The sequence below is a fragment of the Ixodes scapularis genome, unplaced genomic scaffold (genome assembly GCF_016920785.2).
Source record: "Ixodes scapularis isolate PalLabHiFi unplaced genomic scaffold, ASM1692078v2 PGA_scaffold0__279_contigs__length_252992795, whole genome shotgun sequence".
NCBI classification, from domain to species: domain Eukaryota; kingdom Metazoa; phylum Arthropoda; class Arachnida; order Ixodida; family Ixodidae; genus Ixodes; species Ixodes scapularis.
Window position 1 is genome coordinate 34,804,618 of NW_024609835.1, and position 18,484 is coordinate 34,823,101.

The 18,484-nt window shown below is 48.2% G+C and overlaps 1 protein-coding gene across 1 annotated transcript in view; it reads right to left on the reverse strand.

Annotated features, from left to right (window-relative positions):
• LOC8030900 (doublesex- and mab-3-related transcription factor 1Y) overlaps nt 1–4,588 on the reverse strand; it is an 83,986-nt gene extending 79,398 nt beyond the window's left edge. Inside the window, exon 1 of the mRNA XM_002403405.5 lies at nt 3,951–4,588. Coding sequence (XP_002403449.3) covers nt 3,951–4,389 — 439 coding nt within the window. The 5' untranslated portion in view covers nt 4,390–4,588. The remainder of the gene's footprint in view (nt 1–3,950) is intronic.
• Nucleotides 4,589–18,484: the final 13,896 nt, after the last annotated feature.

Sequence of the window (18,484 nt, forward strand, 5' to 3'; positions counted from 1 at the left end):
CTAGGGGCGCTCCGGTTTGTTTGTAAACATGAGTTGGTGTATATATACATACTAACGCGCCCGCGCGAGCGCTGTGGCAACAATTATTGCTTGAAACACGTACGAGCATCACGACGAAGTGGTGGTTCTTAGCGGCTCATACAACGATCAATGTTTTTTTTATTTTTTTATTTTTTAGAAACATTTGCGCAATTCATCTGCCGGATGCAACTACATAGTTCTCTATACTGCTCAAGCTTTGCAGATTCCATAGTGTGCAATTCGCTCGCACATTCGACTCCACATGACATACTATCAGATAAGGTCGATTTTTTCATACTAAACAAAAAATTGCGAGTGCTCTTTCAGATATTTCAAGAATTAAGTCGCGTGGAGACTTTTACTTTCTTATTAAGCACTTTTCAACACGACATTTGTAAATAATGAACATTTTGATTTGTATTACTCAGTTGACTGTTCTTCGAAACCTAAAATAGATACAGCATACGATCTCTTGAAACAGACTGTTTCTAGTGTTTTCTATTTTTATATAAATCAAATTGCAGTACTTAATACATATAAGTGTCAATAAATCAAGTGACTAAACATTTTGAAGACGTTAATAACGATCACCGATTTAGTATAGACCTAAAGAAGTAACGGTTCATTCAAATATATTGTACCGCGTGCATATTCCGGGTTACGTGCGACAGATGAAATGCGCATCAATACAGTCGCTCGGGGCTTAAAGGGAAGCTCCGACGTCGATTTGAACGTTTTTAGCAACATATTTTCGGAAAAAGCACAAAAAAAAAAAAAAAAAAAAACTGCGCTTAAAGCAGCAAGTCAATTTCCTCACAAAATTTTCAATAATTTTAATCGTAGAAATGCGATATAACCGATACCGAAACTAACCTGCCACTTTATTGGTCCGCCACTTTGTTATGACATCAGATGTTGTACAGCAATCAGCCTATGGCCAGCTTGAGTCTCTTTCGCCCAGCGTCAGTAGCAGTCAGAAGACCGTCGCGATCGTCCGTGGGAAATAATTGACTACGATTCATCAAGCTTGTCTTAGTCCAGCAATGACCATCGAATGTCATAAGATTTTCAGCGCGAGATTGCAGACGATACGCCTTTCGTATTCGATCCCCCGGCATCGCCTCCGACGACACCTCCAGTGGGGGCTGCATTCGCGACCCGCCGACATCTGGACCCAGATGCCGCTTCGAAGCAGAATGGCATGGAAGGTTTTATTTGCTAGCAAGGTGTGAACTGTTCTCTGGGACGACGCGAACGCTACGAGCCAGCGTTCGCGTCGGACCCACTTCCGTCTCAGGTTGTACTTCTCGGTCGGGAACCAATAACACGTCGTTCTGCTGCATTTCTTCGTGGTGTTATTGCATCCCACAGCCAATCGCCAATATCCCCCCCCCCCCTCCCCTCCCTTTTCAACCCGATGCTGGAAACAGCCTAAACCAGAAGGAATTAACAAAACCACGGACGTTCGCCATCACTACAACGCACGACGCCCTGGAGTGGGGAAGCGTCGTCTGCTCTCGGATACAACGTTTGACGTCACGAGTGACCCTGCTCGTTGTTGCCAGCAGATCGGCAGCAAGTAATTCTGAGGTGTACGCCGTAAGCTTCGAAATTAATTTTCTCGAAAGAAAATTAATAGTTTGATTAAATACTTCGTAGACATACTCACGGGCGGATATTTAGTACAATGTGATAATTTTATAGAACATCAATGACCATAAATATTTCCCCCTTGGAACGCCGTTCCGCACATGACTGGTATTTGGCTGGGGGGGGAGAAGGTGTCTGGAGAGAGATGACGTAATGGGCGAAGCGATACCCATATCTATTTTATTCACCTAATATATGCTTGCCATGCCATCAAAAAAAAACATGTCTTCCTTCCAAAGCTGGTGTACGTCGTTTGTTTGTTTGTTTAATGAAACAAAATTTACTTTTTTTTTGTTTGGGGAAGGGGGGGGGGGGGGGGGGGGGGGGCGGCGGGTAGCCGCTACCCAGATTCGTTTAGGCCCCCCCCCCCCCCTCTCACCCCTTTAAATCCGCCCGTGCTTTTACCTCAAAGCCAAGGGAAACACACACGCAAGAGAAAAAGAAGAGAAAGGACCACTCCACCGCGCAGGGAAATCGACACGGAACTCCGATGCACCCGACGACGACACACACTCACCGCCGCGATCAATACCAGCTACTAACGGTAGAATATATATATAAATATATATATGCACCCAGTAACGAATTTGGATTAATCAGACTAGGGTTAAAATTACCGCATCTCTATTTCCGTCGATATAGATCGAAGTACAGAACGATGGGCAGTTAGCACGAAGAAGCTAGCGGTGGCTTTGGTTTTAAGTGAAAATCTTCAATTGAGAAAACTATACTTGTTTTCACCTCAAAAACCGTAGTAAAAAAAAAAGAAAAATAAAGTCCGTCTTTTTACGGAGCATTACTAATTTCTTCCTTTTTTATGCGGAGAAATAAGATTCATGTGGGTGCATTTTTGACTACATAATGCTACCTTGACATGCGGGTGCATTTTAGATTACATAATGCTATCTTGTAAAGACCGTACACGTTTACCGTAAAAACGCTAAAATCGTCGCTTCTTCCTCCAACAACTAAATCTTGTAAGAACTACTTCGTGCGAACAATGCGCAAACCTTTTTTTGTTGAAGTGAAAAAAAGGAGGTGCGTTAAGAATAGCTCATTAGGACCACCAAGTGTAATAGTACAAGTTGATGCTCGTCGATACGCCGTCCTAGTAAAATCCGAATAAATGCTGACATCGTTGTAACTGTCGCGTAAGTACAGCTGTAAAAAAAAAAATGTTTTTATTTTATTTTATATGGAGTATATAACATCTCGATCCATGTTTCGCCATGGCCACTTTTTAGTGCGAGAACGCCGCAATATTGACAGCGCTTCTAAATGTTCGTATTTTCCGTGATGATAATGGCATCCTGGATTTCGACATGTTTTCGAAAAGAATACAAACCAAGATGGAGAAGGCAACAGCAAGTGGAGAGACAAACTGGGAGCGCAGAAAAAAATACGAATGTCGAACCTTCGGTAGTGACACGCGATTGGTCGGTTCCCACACGTGCGATCAAACGGCAAGCGGCGAGGTTACAAAATGCTAACCACATCATTGCGAACGAAAAGGTCCCCACAGAATCACTCGGATTGGATGACGGAAGCAACGCACAATTTCGATCGAGACGACACTCTCAGGAACCCGGATGTCGGCAAAATGGCGACACTGGCGCGCGGCAGGACGTTTGCTCCCCTCGCAACCAAAACGAGAAAGCTTCCGCTAACCAGATGATTTAGCGTGACTCGCTTGCGTAACGCAAACGACGTCACGAAGGCTCCAGGGGCCGGCCGCGCCGGCGTCATGGCGCGCTACCATTGGCCGCCCCACATACTGCCACGTGCGTTCCTCACAAGCAAGGTTGCCTGACGACATCGAGCCGTTTCTTTTTGTGTGTTTGTACGCATTTTCGATTTTTTTTTTATTTAAAACTAGGCATTTAGCGTTCAAAGTTGCTTTCTAACACGATGACGCCTGTTACAAATTGAGAATGTATGCTAATAATTTTGTTTTCCGTTCTTGACCCACGGCAAAACAGCTGCGACGCGGGGCTTCGCAGCGCCGAGGTGGGCTGGAGAATTGAGACTAAGGGCCGTTTGATATTTCGCCACATATTCGCGTTCGGAAGGACCGCACGATGTGGGAAAACAGAAGGACTTGGTCGTCGGGTGATGCGTGTGACTTCTCGACCCCTGACAGCAACGTCAGGTCCCGGCACCTTGTTGCGCGATCGGGTCTTTTCCGAGGTAGCGGTATTCCGCGTCGAAGCGCGCGGACCGCTAACCCTTTCGCGCTGCGACTCGTCGGCCCGTTTCGGCTGCGTCGGGGCGGTACGCACCTTTGGCCGCGAAGGCAGAGTTGGCGGAGGTGACTAGCGCCGGCGGCGGCTTGACCACGTCCTTGGGCGGCGGTTGGTCCAGCAGACTCTTGGGGTCCACTTCTTCAAAGACCGCGCGCCCGCTCGCCTCGTCCTGCGCCTGAGCGCGCCTCAGCGCCACTTGCTGTGCCATGACCACCTGCCGTTCGGCGATCAGTCTGCACTTGGAGCAGACGCAGATACGGTACGGACAGTAGCGCTTGTGGCCCCGCACGGCCACCTTGCGGTTGTGGTTCCGGCACCGGGCGCACTGGGGACTTCTCGCCCCCGAGCCGGCAATCTTGGCTGGGGAAGCGGCCGCCGAGGATGTCCCCGGTGCCGTGCCGCCGGCGGACCGACCGTCCTTGCTGGGGAGCCTCCCGGGACCGTCCGCGGGCGCCCGAGACTCCATGAGGATCATTTCCCTGGAAGTGACCGGGAAATTCCCTGCCCGTCTCGCCGGGGAACGTTGGGAGCCAGCGGCCGCCGTCGAAGTCGCCAGACGACGCGGATGACGACGCGCGGCGCGGTGGATAAAGTAAACACAAAGGGCGCAGGCAGCGCGCGGCGGGCGCAACGCACAAACGTTAAAAGCGGCGGCAGACGGGGTCACGTGACGGCGGCGCGTCCTTGGCGCTGTCTGGCGGCGGCACTGCGAAGCAGAGCTCTCGCCGCCTGCATTGCTCGCACGGCCGGCGTCGTCTGCAGCGCCGAATCAAAGGAAAAGAGAGCCGCGCAAAGCGAAGGCGCGACGGAAAGACCGTTGCACCCAAGGCAGACGCTACGACCACGGCCCCGTCAAAACAAGTGGTGCCATTGATCAGGGCCGCCGCCGAGGTGGCCAGGTTCGGCGCTCAGAGTTCAAGGGTGGGATAGGATCCTTCATGAGTCATGACGTTGACGAGGATCATGACGGGAATGCGGCGCGAGGGGGGATTAGGCTTTGTCTTGACCAGCGCCGATTCTAGTAATTCGGATGATACGATGGCCTTCGTCGGAGATGGTCGCGGTGGCGCTTGCCGTTGTTCGCGTTTCTAAGCATCGGTGGTGCGACGCAAACAAGTCTCTCTCTCTCTCTCTCTCTCTATCCATCTATGTATCTATCTTATGTTTAATTGGGCTCTAATTTCCTGGGGCAGCTGTTCTCTGCGATTCGTGGCTGGTAACGTTTTCTGTCTTGTGTGTCCATGTGCGGTGGCCTATGAAAGTGGACGACCCATTCCGGACAATTTAGTAGTGAACGATGGAGCTCTCTGTTTTAGACCGGTTTCTGTGCTCCCAAATTACAGGCATATCAGTTGATGCAGGAAGCTTTGAAAAATAATCGACGAATGTCCATTTTTGCCCACGAGCTTGCAATCGGATCTGTTTGCTTCATTGTCATATAATAATGCAAATAACATCTTTTTTTTTTTTTTGGGGGGGGGGGGAAGGGGGGGGGGGGGCATAATTGATTTAGATAAAAGTGTCGCCGGTATAACAAAGGGCGGTGTGCTCTTACGATTATTCTGAATGGACTTTCGCGCAATAAATTAATCGTAAACACGCACAAATAAAAAAATAAAAAATCGCGCGTTTTTTTTTTTTTTTTTGCAACAGGTGGTTTGCACGCGACATTTCTTATTCCTGTACTTGTAGTTTTTTGGGAAAGAGCGAGAATAACGCAGGCTACTGTATGACTCGAAAGTGTGCAAATATAACAATCGAAAGTTCTAAAATTAAGGGAGTTGAAAAAAATATTGCACTAGAGATTTTGTAGGAATGTAACAAAGACGGCATAATTTCAGATGCGACACGTTCACTGCAATATATATATATATATATTGTGGTCGATTTAAAGAGCCTGGCGTCTCCTTGAATCACCCTGTATATATATATCTTTTTTTTAGCACGAACAGGTTTAAACTTGTGGGCTTTGAATGCGCCGAGGCTACGCTAGGGCGTCAGCCGTCGCCACACGTGCACCCGATTGCACACGCATGCAGGGGCAAGGTGTGTATGTAGTTGGCAATAAAAATACATAAAACAGCGCAAAAAAAAAACGAAAAAAAACGCAGGGACAAGTGTTAGACACGCACAAACACAACGCTGACTTTCGACTGTCATTTTCTTTCATAACAAACTGCATCGACAAAAATAAATAGGTAAGAAAGGGAACGAGACTAGACATCTCCCCATCAAGCCATCGAGTGCAACACCGTCAAAGCAATGGGCGTCAGACTGATCAATCGGTGAAAATTCAAAGTCGGAAAGAGTTACTGACTCGCATCCTATCAAACCAGAACCGTAGCAATGGCGAATAATCAACTTCGGGAATTTCTCCATGGTTACGGACAGTAACGCAGGGTGGTGCAACATCCGTGTATCTCATTAATGCTCCACGGCCAATAGGATTGCGGCGTTCGTCGGTTAGACAGCCGAAGAACCAATCACGAAGCAAGAAGCGTGAACGTCGCGAGTCCATGCCCGGCGTTTTCTGGGCCGTCAGTGACTATAGGGGTCTCACAGGGATGCAAATATTTTAGTATTAGTATTACAGTGCGGGGTACAACCACATTCACTGCAGTGCACGGCTTAATGCTCAGCAATCTATCGAGGGCACTTAGGCGTACACCGTAATGAATTTGGTTTCTTCCTCCATTCCTCCCTTCGGGCCAGTCTGATCGAGTTGAAATGAAAACACTCATATACAGTAGGCCCGCGATAATTCACTCGGATATTTCACACTTCTGGTTAATTTGAACAAATTTCAAAGTTTAGGTTGCCCCGCAATGTTTTCGAAGAATTTGTCGTCCGCTTAATAAGGACGGCGGTATCGTGTACTAATTCATACTTTTGTGTTCTCGCGGCCCCGTTGAGCGCGCATCTTTCCGAGCAACGGTGCACTGAGGGAAAGCAATATCCGCGGAGCTTGTTTCCGTTGGTGTTGCTTCTTCACAGTGCACCGGTGCTCAGTAAGAAGCGCACTCAACGGGGTTAAAGCAGGGACACCTGAGAGATCAGAACGGGTGCCGCTGCCGCAGCTGGCATTCTTGATCCGTCAATCCTAGTCTTTCGCTGCTAGTCATACCGCTCGGCCACGACCCCAGCTCTCTTTCTGCTCTCGACCTCGGTACGACGAAAGCTAAGAATCTCGGCGAGCTCACCCTCGGCATCCGGGCGGATTGCAACAGAGAGGGGGATATCTGTGTAGAGGAGAGCGAGTCGATCGAACGGCCGGTGTCTTGTTCTGTTGCGTTCGGTGACGTTGAGTCTCTCTCTAACGTCCCCGACGCCCTGTAAGTGGTGTTGCTTGACTGCCGCAGGTGGTAATCCAGCACAATCTCCTTCGGCAGGGCCCTGGGAAGCATGTCCGATATCATTGTGCAGTAGGTTGCCGATCCCACGCCGAGACCTCTCAGCCCTCGGATGTTGGTCTGCACATGGTCGTAGATCCTCCTCCGTCCCCTTGTGCCATTCACGCACGCCACAAGAGGCAGAGATCGGAGTTTCATCAGATGGTCTTGCTCAATTCTTCGCCGGTCGCCGAACCGCTGCTTCAGGATGTGGATGGCATTACGCAGCAGGCCTACGTGGCCTTCAGTCCTGCGATTGCGGCAGCGGCCGGTCCGGTGACGAGAGTGCCAAGGTAATGTAACTTTTCCGATTGTGTGATGTTGTCGTTCTTGTAAATAGCACCATTGAACTGCTCCCAGAAGCTCTGCCAACCGCTGACCTCTCCATTGATGTCTGGAGTCGCAACTTCGGGAGCTTCACTCCTCTTGTCCTGTTGGAAGGAGAGGAGGTACTGAGGTTGTCGCCGATGTGGTCTCGTTCAAGGGCACCGGTGTTGGCAGTTCCTTTTGCCGTAGCGATGCTATCTTACAGCTCAGCAGCGATAGCACTCGGGTGGCGTCGTCGTCCTACTCGGAGACAGTCGTGTATTCCGCGACGCGATCCACTATTGGCACTTGGTTCTCGATCTCTACATTTAGGGACCGAAGCTTCTGGTTGCATGTACTGAGTCGTTCTAGCCAGGCAGCCACCATGGCCAGATCCGGTGTCTCCATCCCCGCCGATGCCTCGTTGGTCTGCCTTCTGTTTTGCGCTCATTTCACTCCACGCTTTACTTTTAGCCGTTCCATCGTTAGTCGTTCACAAACACGCAAATAGCTCCTTCACAGCGTTCGAGTGAGGCGGTCACAAAGATCAAAACCGCTCACCTCATTCGATGTTCTTTCCCGGGTTTCGTCACCATATTTTCTTTGTGTGGCAGAAGTTGCGCGTGGTTCTATATTAATTTTAATCAGGAAAACCATATTACATCAACTGGATTACAAAAAACAATATTACCATGATATGCATGTACGCAGTCATTGTTCAGATGGCGTCGCCGCAATCCTCTTTTTTCAAGTTTTTTTCGTTCCACTGATCTCTCTCCCCCCCCCCCCCCCCCCCCCCCCCCCCCACACACACACACACAGAAAGACACTCGCCCAAGCAGTTGTCTCCCGGCACACGTCTCCCTAATTCCCGCCGTCGCTCCCTCAGTGGGTCCTTGCAAGTTGCTATTGAAATCGCCGCGCAACGCCCGCTTTCGGCCCTCATGTGTGTTTTGCGTAATAGTCCATAATCAGAGGTGGAACGGCTGCGCCATCTGCGCCATTTTGCGCCAGACACATTTGTCTGCGCCATCCTGCACCATTTTGCGGAAACTGCGCCACAGCCAATACTTCACGCCATTGTGCTCCAAATCGCACAACGTGCGCCAAAATAGTTCTATTTTGTCTTGGTTTCGGTTTTTGTCGACTCGAATGACAACAATGAGCGCGTTTAGCTTGGTCGGCCTTAACCACATTCCTGCAAGATAAATCCGGATTTGATTGAACTGAAACGCTGTCCGATCCGAATCATTGCCGGCCAGGAGCTCTCACGCGAGCGGTAGATCTCCTCGGCGTACTTTAATCTTGCTCTGGCTCATCGCTTCGAGTATGATAACTCCGTTAATCGTAGCATGATGCTTCGATATTGAGTTGTACAGCAGGATAGACTCAAAATTTGTTGCCCTGTTCCTCCGTGCAACTGCACGCCCGTTGCTTACGCACGTCACGTAGATCGCACATATAATTACTATGTCGAGCAGGTGTGGGTCGTGCTATAAACAGTGCTGGTTTGCATTTTGAGCAGCTGAAAGCCACTCAGAAAATATCAAGGACACTATCTTCGGAAACATATGGTACTTGCTTTTTGGTTCTCACTAAGGCCACGTTTTTGCACCTGTTACTCTGTTATCCCATCTACATAAATTCCTAACCACTCATACTCATCTGTGCTGCTAAGCACAATTGAAACTGCTCCCGTGCTTGTCTAAGACACAAGCTGAAGTGCAACGAAAACTGATCTGAGCTGCTCCTAGCCTGCTCCAGAATGTAGTTTTAGCTGCTCCCAGCCTGCTCTAAAACAGCAGTTTCAGCTGCTCCCGTGGCTGCACCCAAGTACATTTCATGAGTTCCACCCCTGATAATAGACAACATTTTTGCTGGATGTACAACTTTTTTTTTTTAGGTGTCATTTACTGCCTGAACAGTCCACGGTAAACAAGATCTTTGAGGGATGACTAAACTTATATCATGCACCTCACTAATATTTCGTGTGTGGGATATCTGCTCATTTTTAGTAGGCCCGTGAAAGGAAGTCATAAAATATCTGCTTTGTATGCATAGCCATCCATATAGCAAATTACAATTTTATCTCGCATTATATTTAGATGCATTTCTGATAATTCGATCTTCCGGTAAGTCGAACGGAACTTGTGGCTTCCTGGAGTTTAAATTAATGAGAGCCTACTGTATGTAAAATTCAACAGATTTGTTGAGGCCCCTATTTGTTTTCGCAACGAGATAAAATTACGCTTTTGCATAACTGGCCACACGTAACTTGATTAAACTTTTATCACGGTCGTGCGGACGTTTGCATGGCTCGCATTTGTGACACCAAATACCTTCTGATGGCGGCACGTGAGAGCGTCGAAAGGTAGCTATTGGATGCGACCGTCGCGCGCCTAAAGGTTATAAACTGAGACCACACCCATGGGGACAACATCAACATAGGTTATAATTGTTATGTGTTTCGACGCAGCGTGTTGGGATTCGTGTCCAGTCAGTGAAGCCGAACGCGGACGTAGCACTCGTTTGTTTTTTCTTTTTTTTTACTTCATGTTTTTGCGCTGCAGAACCCAGGAGGGACTCTGGGTTCACTCCCCGTCCCTGCCCGTTTCGATCTGGATGAGCATCGTACCGGCGTGCGGTCGTGTATCACTACTGCGTGGTGCACAACCCCAGGCTAGCGGTTGTACTGCACTGGCTAAATTGCTCATCTATAGCTAAGACACGAGACGCCCGTTGCGGCAGGCCTATTTCCGGCTGTCTAAACATACGTACGACACAATTTGCTTCATTTTAGTTCATTTTTCTCGACCGAGCGAGGGGGAAAAAATTGGGCACCAGTCGTGCTCAGTCTTTGCCACACGCTCAAACGAGAAAGGTGAAGTAAATAATCTATAGTGTACATGCCTTGTACTAGTAAACACAGAGCCTCGGGGAAAACAAGTTGGACATAGCGCCTCCTAGTGCCACTAAATAAGCTACGTTTCAGAATAACGACACTTGCCCATATTATGTCTTAAAATTATAATTTTCAGTTATCTGAAGCTTTATCTGAAATCACAGGAAACGCTTCTCCGCTCTCCACAAAGGTTTAAACTGTTTGCGAAAGAGCAACGCAATATTACGTGGGCTTCCTAGTCCTAACACCGAATCTAATGCTGAGGAAGCCGCACTTTTGAACCATGACGATCGGCAGTTGCGTCTGCTCTGCACAAGCACCAAAAATGGCGGCGCCCACAACAACCTCGGGGAACGGAGTGCCACTCCTCCAGGGTGTAAGATAGACAGGTGGGGAAACGAGAGCCAAATGATAGCATCCTCGATCATCCGCACCGGTGCGCACCGGGGCACTGAGGTGCGCCCCTTCATCTTCGATCAAGTGCACCGGTGCGCACCGTACGTCCTCGATCAACGAAGCGCACCCTCCCGGTGCGGCTTTTCGTTGCCCCAACGCGCACCAAGAAAATCGGCGGTGCGCCGGGGTGCAGTCCCATCAGGCATTGCGGCCAGGAGCGGGAATCGAGAAGATGGCGGGAGTAGCAGACGCGCAGACTATCGAGATGGCGATCTTGCAAAAACGAACACGCCTCGCAGCTGCACTAGATGATTTCCTCGGGTCTTCTGACGGCGAGACGACGAGCTTCTCACCATTGCCGCGATTACTGGCGATTGCTGCGGTGGCAAGGAGCGCCCGAAGAGCACGAACTTCGTGGAAAGCGGCGCGAGGCGTTTCGATGACAGCGAGGTACGGCTATTATCTGGTGTTTCGTTTTCTTGAACTAATAATGATGGCCAACATATACATGTGGAATTGTCACCCGCTTCGTGACCCCATCGACAATCACGTCCACGATGTTTATTTCTGGGGGACCGTCAAATCCGCGAGTAAAAAAATAGAAGAAATTGACAGCAGACGGTCACCGTGTGCTGACCTACGCTAGAGCACTATATAGCTCCTACGGAGCAGAGTAGCGCAATCCTTTGAACTCCGTGTTTTGCCGACAACATGGCCGACAGAGCGGCTCGGCGCGAGTCACGTGGTACTCAGGGTTCCAGGAGGCGGCCCGCCCTATGGGAGAATACATGGAGATCGACACAACACGGCTGATTAAAAAATGAACGGCGAGTTCACACTTTTCAAAACTAGTCTGTCGTGAAGTTAGTAAAGCACTAAACACTTTATCAAAGTTTTAACAATATCGGATACGTGTGCAAATTTTGAGAAGGCAATTTCCAAGGCAATGGCGTTTGAAGCAGACGATTTTTGCTCGCTGCGGAGATGGGCTTTTCGGGTTGGCCGGAGCGGGTCACGTGAATGGTGTGACGTCGCCGTGTCGTCTGCTGCATGATGCCCCTCAGGCAATTTTTAAAAAAAAGTCAGGTCCTTGCGGGGCACAAAACTTAGCGCAAATTATTCTAAAGTGTTCCATTATTATGTCAAAAATGATTACGATGCCGTACGTTCCCACAACACTGAAGAAACAACGATTTTCTCACGTTCTCCATGCATTTCTGACCGCAGTTGGAACCTCCTGGCGTTCGCCGCTAGTCGCCGAGAGGCGGCGTTCTAGATTGCGCTACTCTGCTCCGAAGGAGCTATATAGTGCTCTAACCTACGCAAAATAAACGAACAAAACGCGAAGTGACGCAAGGTGGAGCTCGCCGCGGCAGCCGCGGTGCACCGGCGCGGCGCAGTTTGTCCTCGATGTTGCACCGACATCGCGCTGCACGACCGAGGAGCGCTGTGCACTGTGCTGGTTTCAGGGCGATTCCGGTGCGAGTTGATCGAAGATCCTATGAGTGACCGCATTGTGTCTTTTTCTGTGGCGCCATCTATGTGGAGCACCGCGAACTCTCACTCCGGGTGGGCGACCGATGGCGACCGGCTAAACTGACGGAGATGGTTTTTTGTGGATTTTCAATGGAGGACTGTCGTGCTCTCGGTTTATTTTGCGCAGTCTCCCATAGAGTTCCACGCAAATCCGATTCCGATTTTTTTCCTCTCGCCGCAGCGCCATCTGTCGCAAGTCGGTGGTACCCGCAAGCAGACGAGTACACAATCCGGTCACGGCGCTGCGGTAGGCTTCTATGGGCCGTTTCCCCACCTGTCTATCTTACACCCTGCACTCCTCTAAGCGCAGCTCATTTAGTGGCTCTTGCGCCTCCTGCACGGAGGGCAAGTTCGTCTGCTTCTCTTGCAGGGCTTGTGGTGACGTCAGAACGCCGAGCTCTGATTGGCTCTGATTTAAGGATAGTGAGTAGACCTCGAAGCAAGCTGCCGTGAGGTCTACCCACTATCCTTCAATCAGAGCCAATCAGAACTCGGCGTTCTGACAAGAACACCCCTGCAAAAGAAGCAGACGAACTTGCCCTCCGCCATAAGTCGACCTCCCCAATTGTTAACCGTCGGGAGAAGGAGGTAGTGCAGCGAATATGCCCTCGCAAGACACCTGTTTTCACGTTCGTGTGTGTGTGCACGCAGGCTGGTGTGTGTGTGTACTCGCGTGGTCATGTTTGCGTGTTTGGAGTGACCTGCGTATGTTAGTGTGTGTTTTTGCGTATGTCTGTGGGCGCATATGCGTGTGCGAGTCGTGTGGGTTTCTCTGCGTAGTATGTGTGCGCGCGTATATGTGTGAAACGGCCGCCAAGAAGCATGCGTAGCATAATTACGGTATTTTTTGTTTCTTTCCAACAGAGTTGCCTTTACGATGGTCCGGAGGTCAAGATGTTCCCTATCAAGTCAGCCATGACCAGGAGTTCTCGGTGGTCCATGGCGCCAACGCCACTGTCGGTTGATGAACTGAGTCGCTTTGTCCAGACATGTGTCTTCTATACGTTCCTAATAAAAAAAAATAAATAAATGTGAATATAGTCACTTGCTCATGACATGACATGACATGGAAAGGAATGAGCGTTGTCGAACACTCGTGCCTTTCCATGACGTGGGAAAACGGTGTTTGTTTAGTGACACCAATTCTCTTACAAAAACCGTGGGCGGCACTCTGGCGATCGCCAGGGCACAGGAAGCAACCCCCCCCCCCCCCCCCCCCGAACAAAACACACACACGCACGCACGCACGCACGCGCGCGCACACACACGCATACACACTAAAGTGCATAAGCATATTGTTTCTGTTGTTTTTCGGGGGGGGGGGGGGGGGGTTGTTTTTTTATGTTGTAGCAGTCTCTAGAAGTTACGGCTTTTAGAACCTTTAATGATGCCAGCAAATTTATATTTGAAGGGATATTTTTATCTAAAATATCTAAACGTTAAAACCCTAACAGTCCAAAGTCTCTAAATGGGCCCCTTAGCGGTGACTCTGAAGGTGCATCTTTTTTCTTTGTGTGTGTGTGTGTGTGTGTGTGTGTGTGTGTGTGTGTGTGTGTGTGTGTGTATCTGAGAGGACATGGAGTCGATTCCGCGCTGATCAACAAAGAGGAAACGGGAGGTCAAAACTTGCACACTATTTGATTTATTTGCATGACTGACCTTCTCGGTCACAACCGCAAGACTGGATTTCTTTTTTCTTTTGTTTTGCGTCTTTGGCGTTGTACATTTTGATAGAAGCACGTATGAAACATTCCATTTGCGATCTTAGGTGCCGTGGCGCTCGTCTCGGTGACTTCTCGTCGACTGCAAGGCAAATATTGTATTGAATAAGGAGGCATTGAGAAGATGGTAAGCGAACATTACAGGGCAACTATAGAGCCAACTTTGCATCAGAAATTTTGGTGGTCGCGTTGCACATATACGAATACACCTTTGTAGTATCAATATAACCAAGTGCGTGCTCGGATTGAGATTTAAAAGTTGTAGATTCAGGGGAGAAAACGTTTGCTCAAGCAACTGAGGCTGTCACAAAAATCGGATGATTTATTTAGGCTGAAAGTATTTATGACATCTATTGAAGACGCACTGAAGATTTTACCGCCGTGACGATACACACCGAAGGTTATTATTACGTTATATCAACTGACAATGCCAAACTAACTCATATTAAAAAAAAAAAATCTGGAGTGATCCGTATCAATCTTTTAGTTTATTATATTTCAAAAATAAGTACTTCGTCTAAGATTTAAGCAACCCGATCGTCTCACTTTAATTCTGATAAAAAATAAAATCTCAGCTAAGATACGATTGAATTCAAAAAAAAAAAAAAAAAGGTCGATTTGCTAACGCTTACGTTTCAGAAGATTTCGGGATATATGTATAAATCGACATGCGTTGCGCATGTCGCTTGGCACAAGTATGCCACTCAGCACTTCAGTAGGGGTTTGCTTGCTGAGCGGCAAACTGTGCCCCCAAAAAATTGTAGTAAATTCCATCATGAAATGCTTCAGGCCACGTAACTTTATTAATAAACCGAATCGAACAAATTAGTTGATTTACACGCCGTTACCTCGATGATTAAAGCAGCGTCTGAACCACTTGGTTCTGCTAGATTTGAAATTTTGGGTGCGAGTCTGTTTTTACGCTGGGGGCTTCTATTCGATGGGTTCGTTTCCTTCCAGCTACTATTTGTCATAGCCTCGATTTATATACGTTCATTGTCAGTCAGATCAGAAAAAAACTCAACCAACGCGCTTTAGCAAAAGTGCGAGCACTGGTTATGATAGGTATATTTTATCAATTCCTTTTTGTCTTCGACTTTAGGACAAACGTTGAATAAGCGTAGAGGAAGTACAACAACAGAAAGTAAAACTCTGACGCAAGAATTGGCGAAATAATCTGTTTTTGTGATAAATAAGTAAGACGTTCCACCTGGAAGCAAAATTTGTTCTTCATCGGTCATCCGTCCGGGGTGCCCCTCTTACGATTTCTGTAATTACTTATTTCTTAACGCAGGATGTGTTTTCTAGACATTTTAACCCTGGAGAGTGGAGGCAAGGAAAATCTTGGACAAACACGACACAGATCTTGGAGATCTGTGTCGTGTTGGTCCTCCTTGTCCCAACTCGCCAGGGTTAAAATGTCTATAATCAACCAGCTCGCCTTCACCCTTGCTTTAACTTCGTGTTTTTCAGTAGATTTTTTATGGGGGTCTGTAACGTTTGACTGTAAAGAAAACTCTCATCGAAAACCTTACGCTTATAGGGAACCGTATACGAAGATATCAGTCCGCCGGCAGGATTTGAACTCACCGCCTTCAGATTGTGAGTAAAGTGCTTTGCCGACTCAGCTAGCGAGGGAGGGCGTTCGCTGTCGACGCAAAGGGAGTCCCTTTCGCTCTTTGTTTGAAGCCGTGCGCCCAGGAGCAGTCGCTCGCCTCGCGGCCTTGAAAGTGTGTGGGGGCATAGAGAGACTCTGTGTGGCCATGTCATGCTACACCCTCTCACAACGTTTTTCAGAAATGGGAGCGAATCTTGAACACCTTTCCTTTTCAACAAGGCGGTGCCGTACAGAGGCTTCTCTCTTTGTGGCAACGGTGGAGAAAGGAGAAGCGTAGCAAGTCGTTATGGGGTCAGAGTTCTTTTCTCGGGACCGCAAAAAAAATCACCCGAATTCGCTCTAGAGTAGACGCGCTAGCCGAAGGTGCTACAAAACACAGGTGCACGAAGAACATGCCAAGCCTTTTCTTCCGTGCACTTCGGGCGTGGTGTATAATATACCACTCTTATGTAACAAGAGCTGCGTCGGTCAAACGGGGGCAGATGCCTTAATGATAGACTACGCGAACATGATTACTCTCTGAGAGCCACAGTAGGAGGACATCTTGAAACACATTGTAATAAGGGCACATGCAGTCCGTTATTCGTGGAAACAAGCATCCAAGGGAGGCACCGAGACAAACTGACCCGCGGGGTACTGGAAGCCCACCACATCCTATCTGCAAATAAGGAATGCATCAGTGTTGAATCAGTTGCACTAACAAACAAGGAAAGACTTTTAACACACATAATGAAGAGCCAGCATGAACCACGGTGGCCGCGAAGCATCAGCCAAGATGACAACGCGACAGCCGACTACGGATGAGGTGCTTGTCTTCATCTTTGACAATGAAGAGCCTGCATGAGCCAAGATTGATGCGAAACACCCTGCGTGATGGCAACGTGACGGCGAATAACGGATCTGGTGTTTAAACAAATGACCTGGTGTCTGAAGCATCTGTCCGCGAGGGAACACTCTACAATTTATTTTTCATATTTCTTCTTTTTTCATCTTTATTGGGGGAGGAATTTTTACGATGTTCTTCCTTCTCTTCGTCTGAGTAAATATAATTGTGAGTAGCGCTCCTTTTTGTATCTTCTCTCTTCTCTCTACGTGTGCGCTGACACCGTTTAGATGCTTAAATAGCAACTAGCCCAATTATCAACCCTTTAACCGTTTTAGAGAGAAGCGAGCTTATTGTGAACGGTTTGGTTGCACTGACGTCACATCGCATACTTTTGACCCCCATGTAAAAGGAGGAGAGGGAAGCTGCTTTTGTAAGAATTTTGAGTGACGGGTTAATCTTCTATAATCTTCTGGGAGGAGGATAGCGACGCCTGTGCGAATCCGGGAGGCAGAAAAGAAGGTCCTGATAAGAGGGTAGCCCCTTCTTGCCCTGTCCTCCGGTGGTCAACGGAGCGGTCTTTGAATGACGTCACGTGCAACTCATGTATAGAATAACTTCAGCGATGCAGGTGCAGAAAGGTTTAACTATTGGTTAATCTGGCATGCATTCAAATGCGATGGACAGAAGTGGCAAGCAGAAAGAAATGTATTTTTTGTTGACGTCAAGTGAGCAGTTATTAAGTACTATTTAAGTAAATGAAAGTTGTGAAATATTCTTTATATCTACTTTAAAAAAAAAAAAAACATTTATTCGTGTATGTGACTGTGGACTCACAAAAAAAGCCGGTGCTTTACTGATCGTTCGTCCATCTTATGGCACACGCTGTAGCAATATGAAAGCAGAACATTATCCGGCAGGAAGCTACGCAGCCAGGATGGCAAGCACTTACACACCAAGGCACTGTTTACAAACGAGCCGTTGTTTGTCCGCGAGTGTTCTGCGTATGCGCAGAAAATAGGCTCGGGAGAAGTCTGCACATGCGCCGACAACAGCGCCACCGCAGTGGCGTTACGTCAAAGAGTGGAGTTGGTGCGTACGGCGAGCAATGTTCGAAAAGTGTCCTCGGTGCATCTCAACGCAAGCGGGGGTAAGCCAATGAAAAACAACGTAGAGAACGCGCGATAACGAGACAGCCGAAGGCGCACCGTCACTGGTTGTGGTCGCGGGGAAACAAAAGCACGCGGACGCATTCGGAGGGTGAACAAATGCACGAGGTGCGCCAAGAGCAGGCGAACTTGCATGCCGTAGGTTTTCGATAGCGTCAAGGAACTAGTGTATCAGCAAAGGCGATGTCTGTGGCGTGGTGGGAAAATCCTGATTGGTCGATGAGGTCACGACGTCAGAGCCATAGGACCTCGCATGGGAATTTTAAACAACCCCCAGCGCCCACGTGAAACTTGATGCACGCGTGGAATGAAAGTCATCAAAAACATGACATATGATGCGAATCAAAGGTTGTCATACGTCCCAAATGATTTCATTTTATAAATCGATTCACTTGCCTTAAAGAAAATGTTGAAGAATTTTAGGCGGGATTCGAACCGACCATTCGGTTGCGAGCCAGGCGATCTACTGATTAGGCCACGTCCGCCGCACTTTCTGCTCACTGGCAGGAAGAGGATGAGAAGCGAATGAGAAGGCGGTGCGAACGGGGAAATATAACGCTATCGCGTTCTACTCTTAAAGGAGAAGCTTAAGCGTCCTCCAAGTTTTTAAACGTGACATTCTTGCAATAACAAGGATTTGCAGACAAGATCTCTACTTTTTTGACGCTAGATGCGCGGTACTACATCATTCATGTTGGGATGCTTATTTA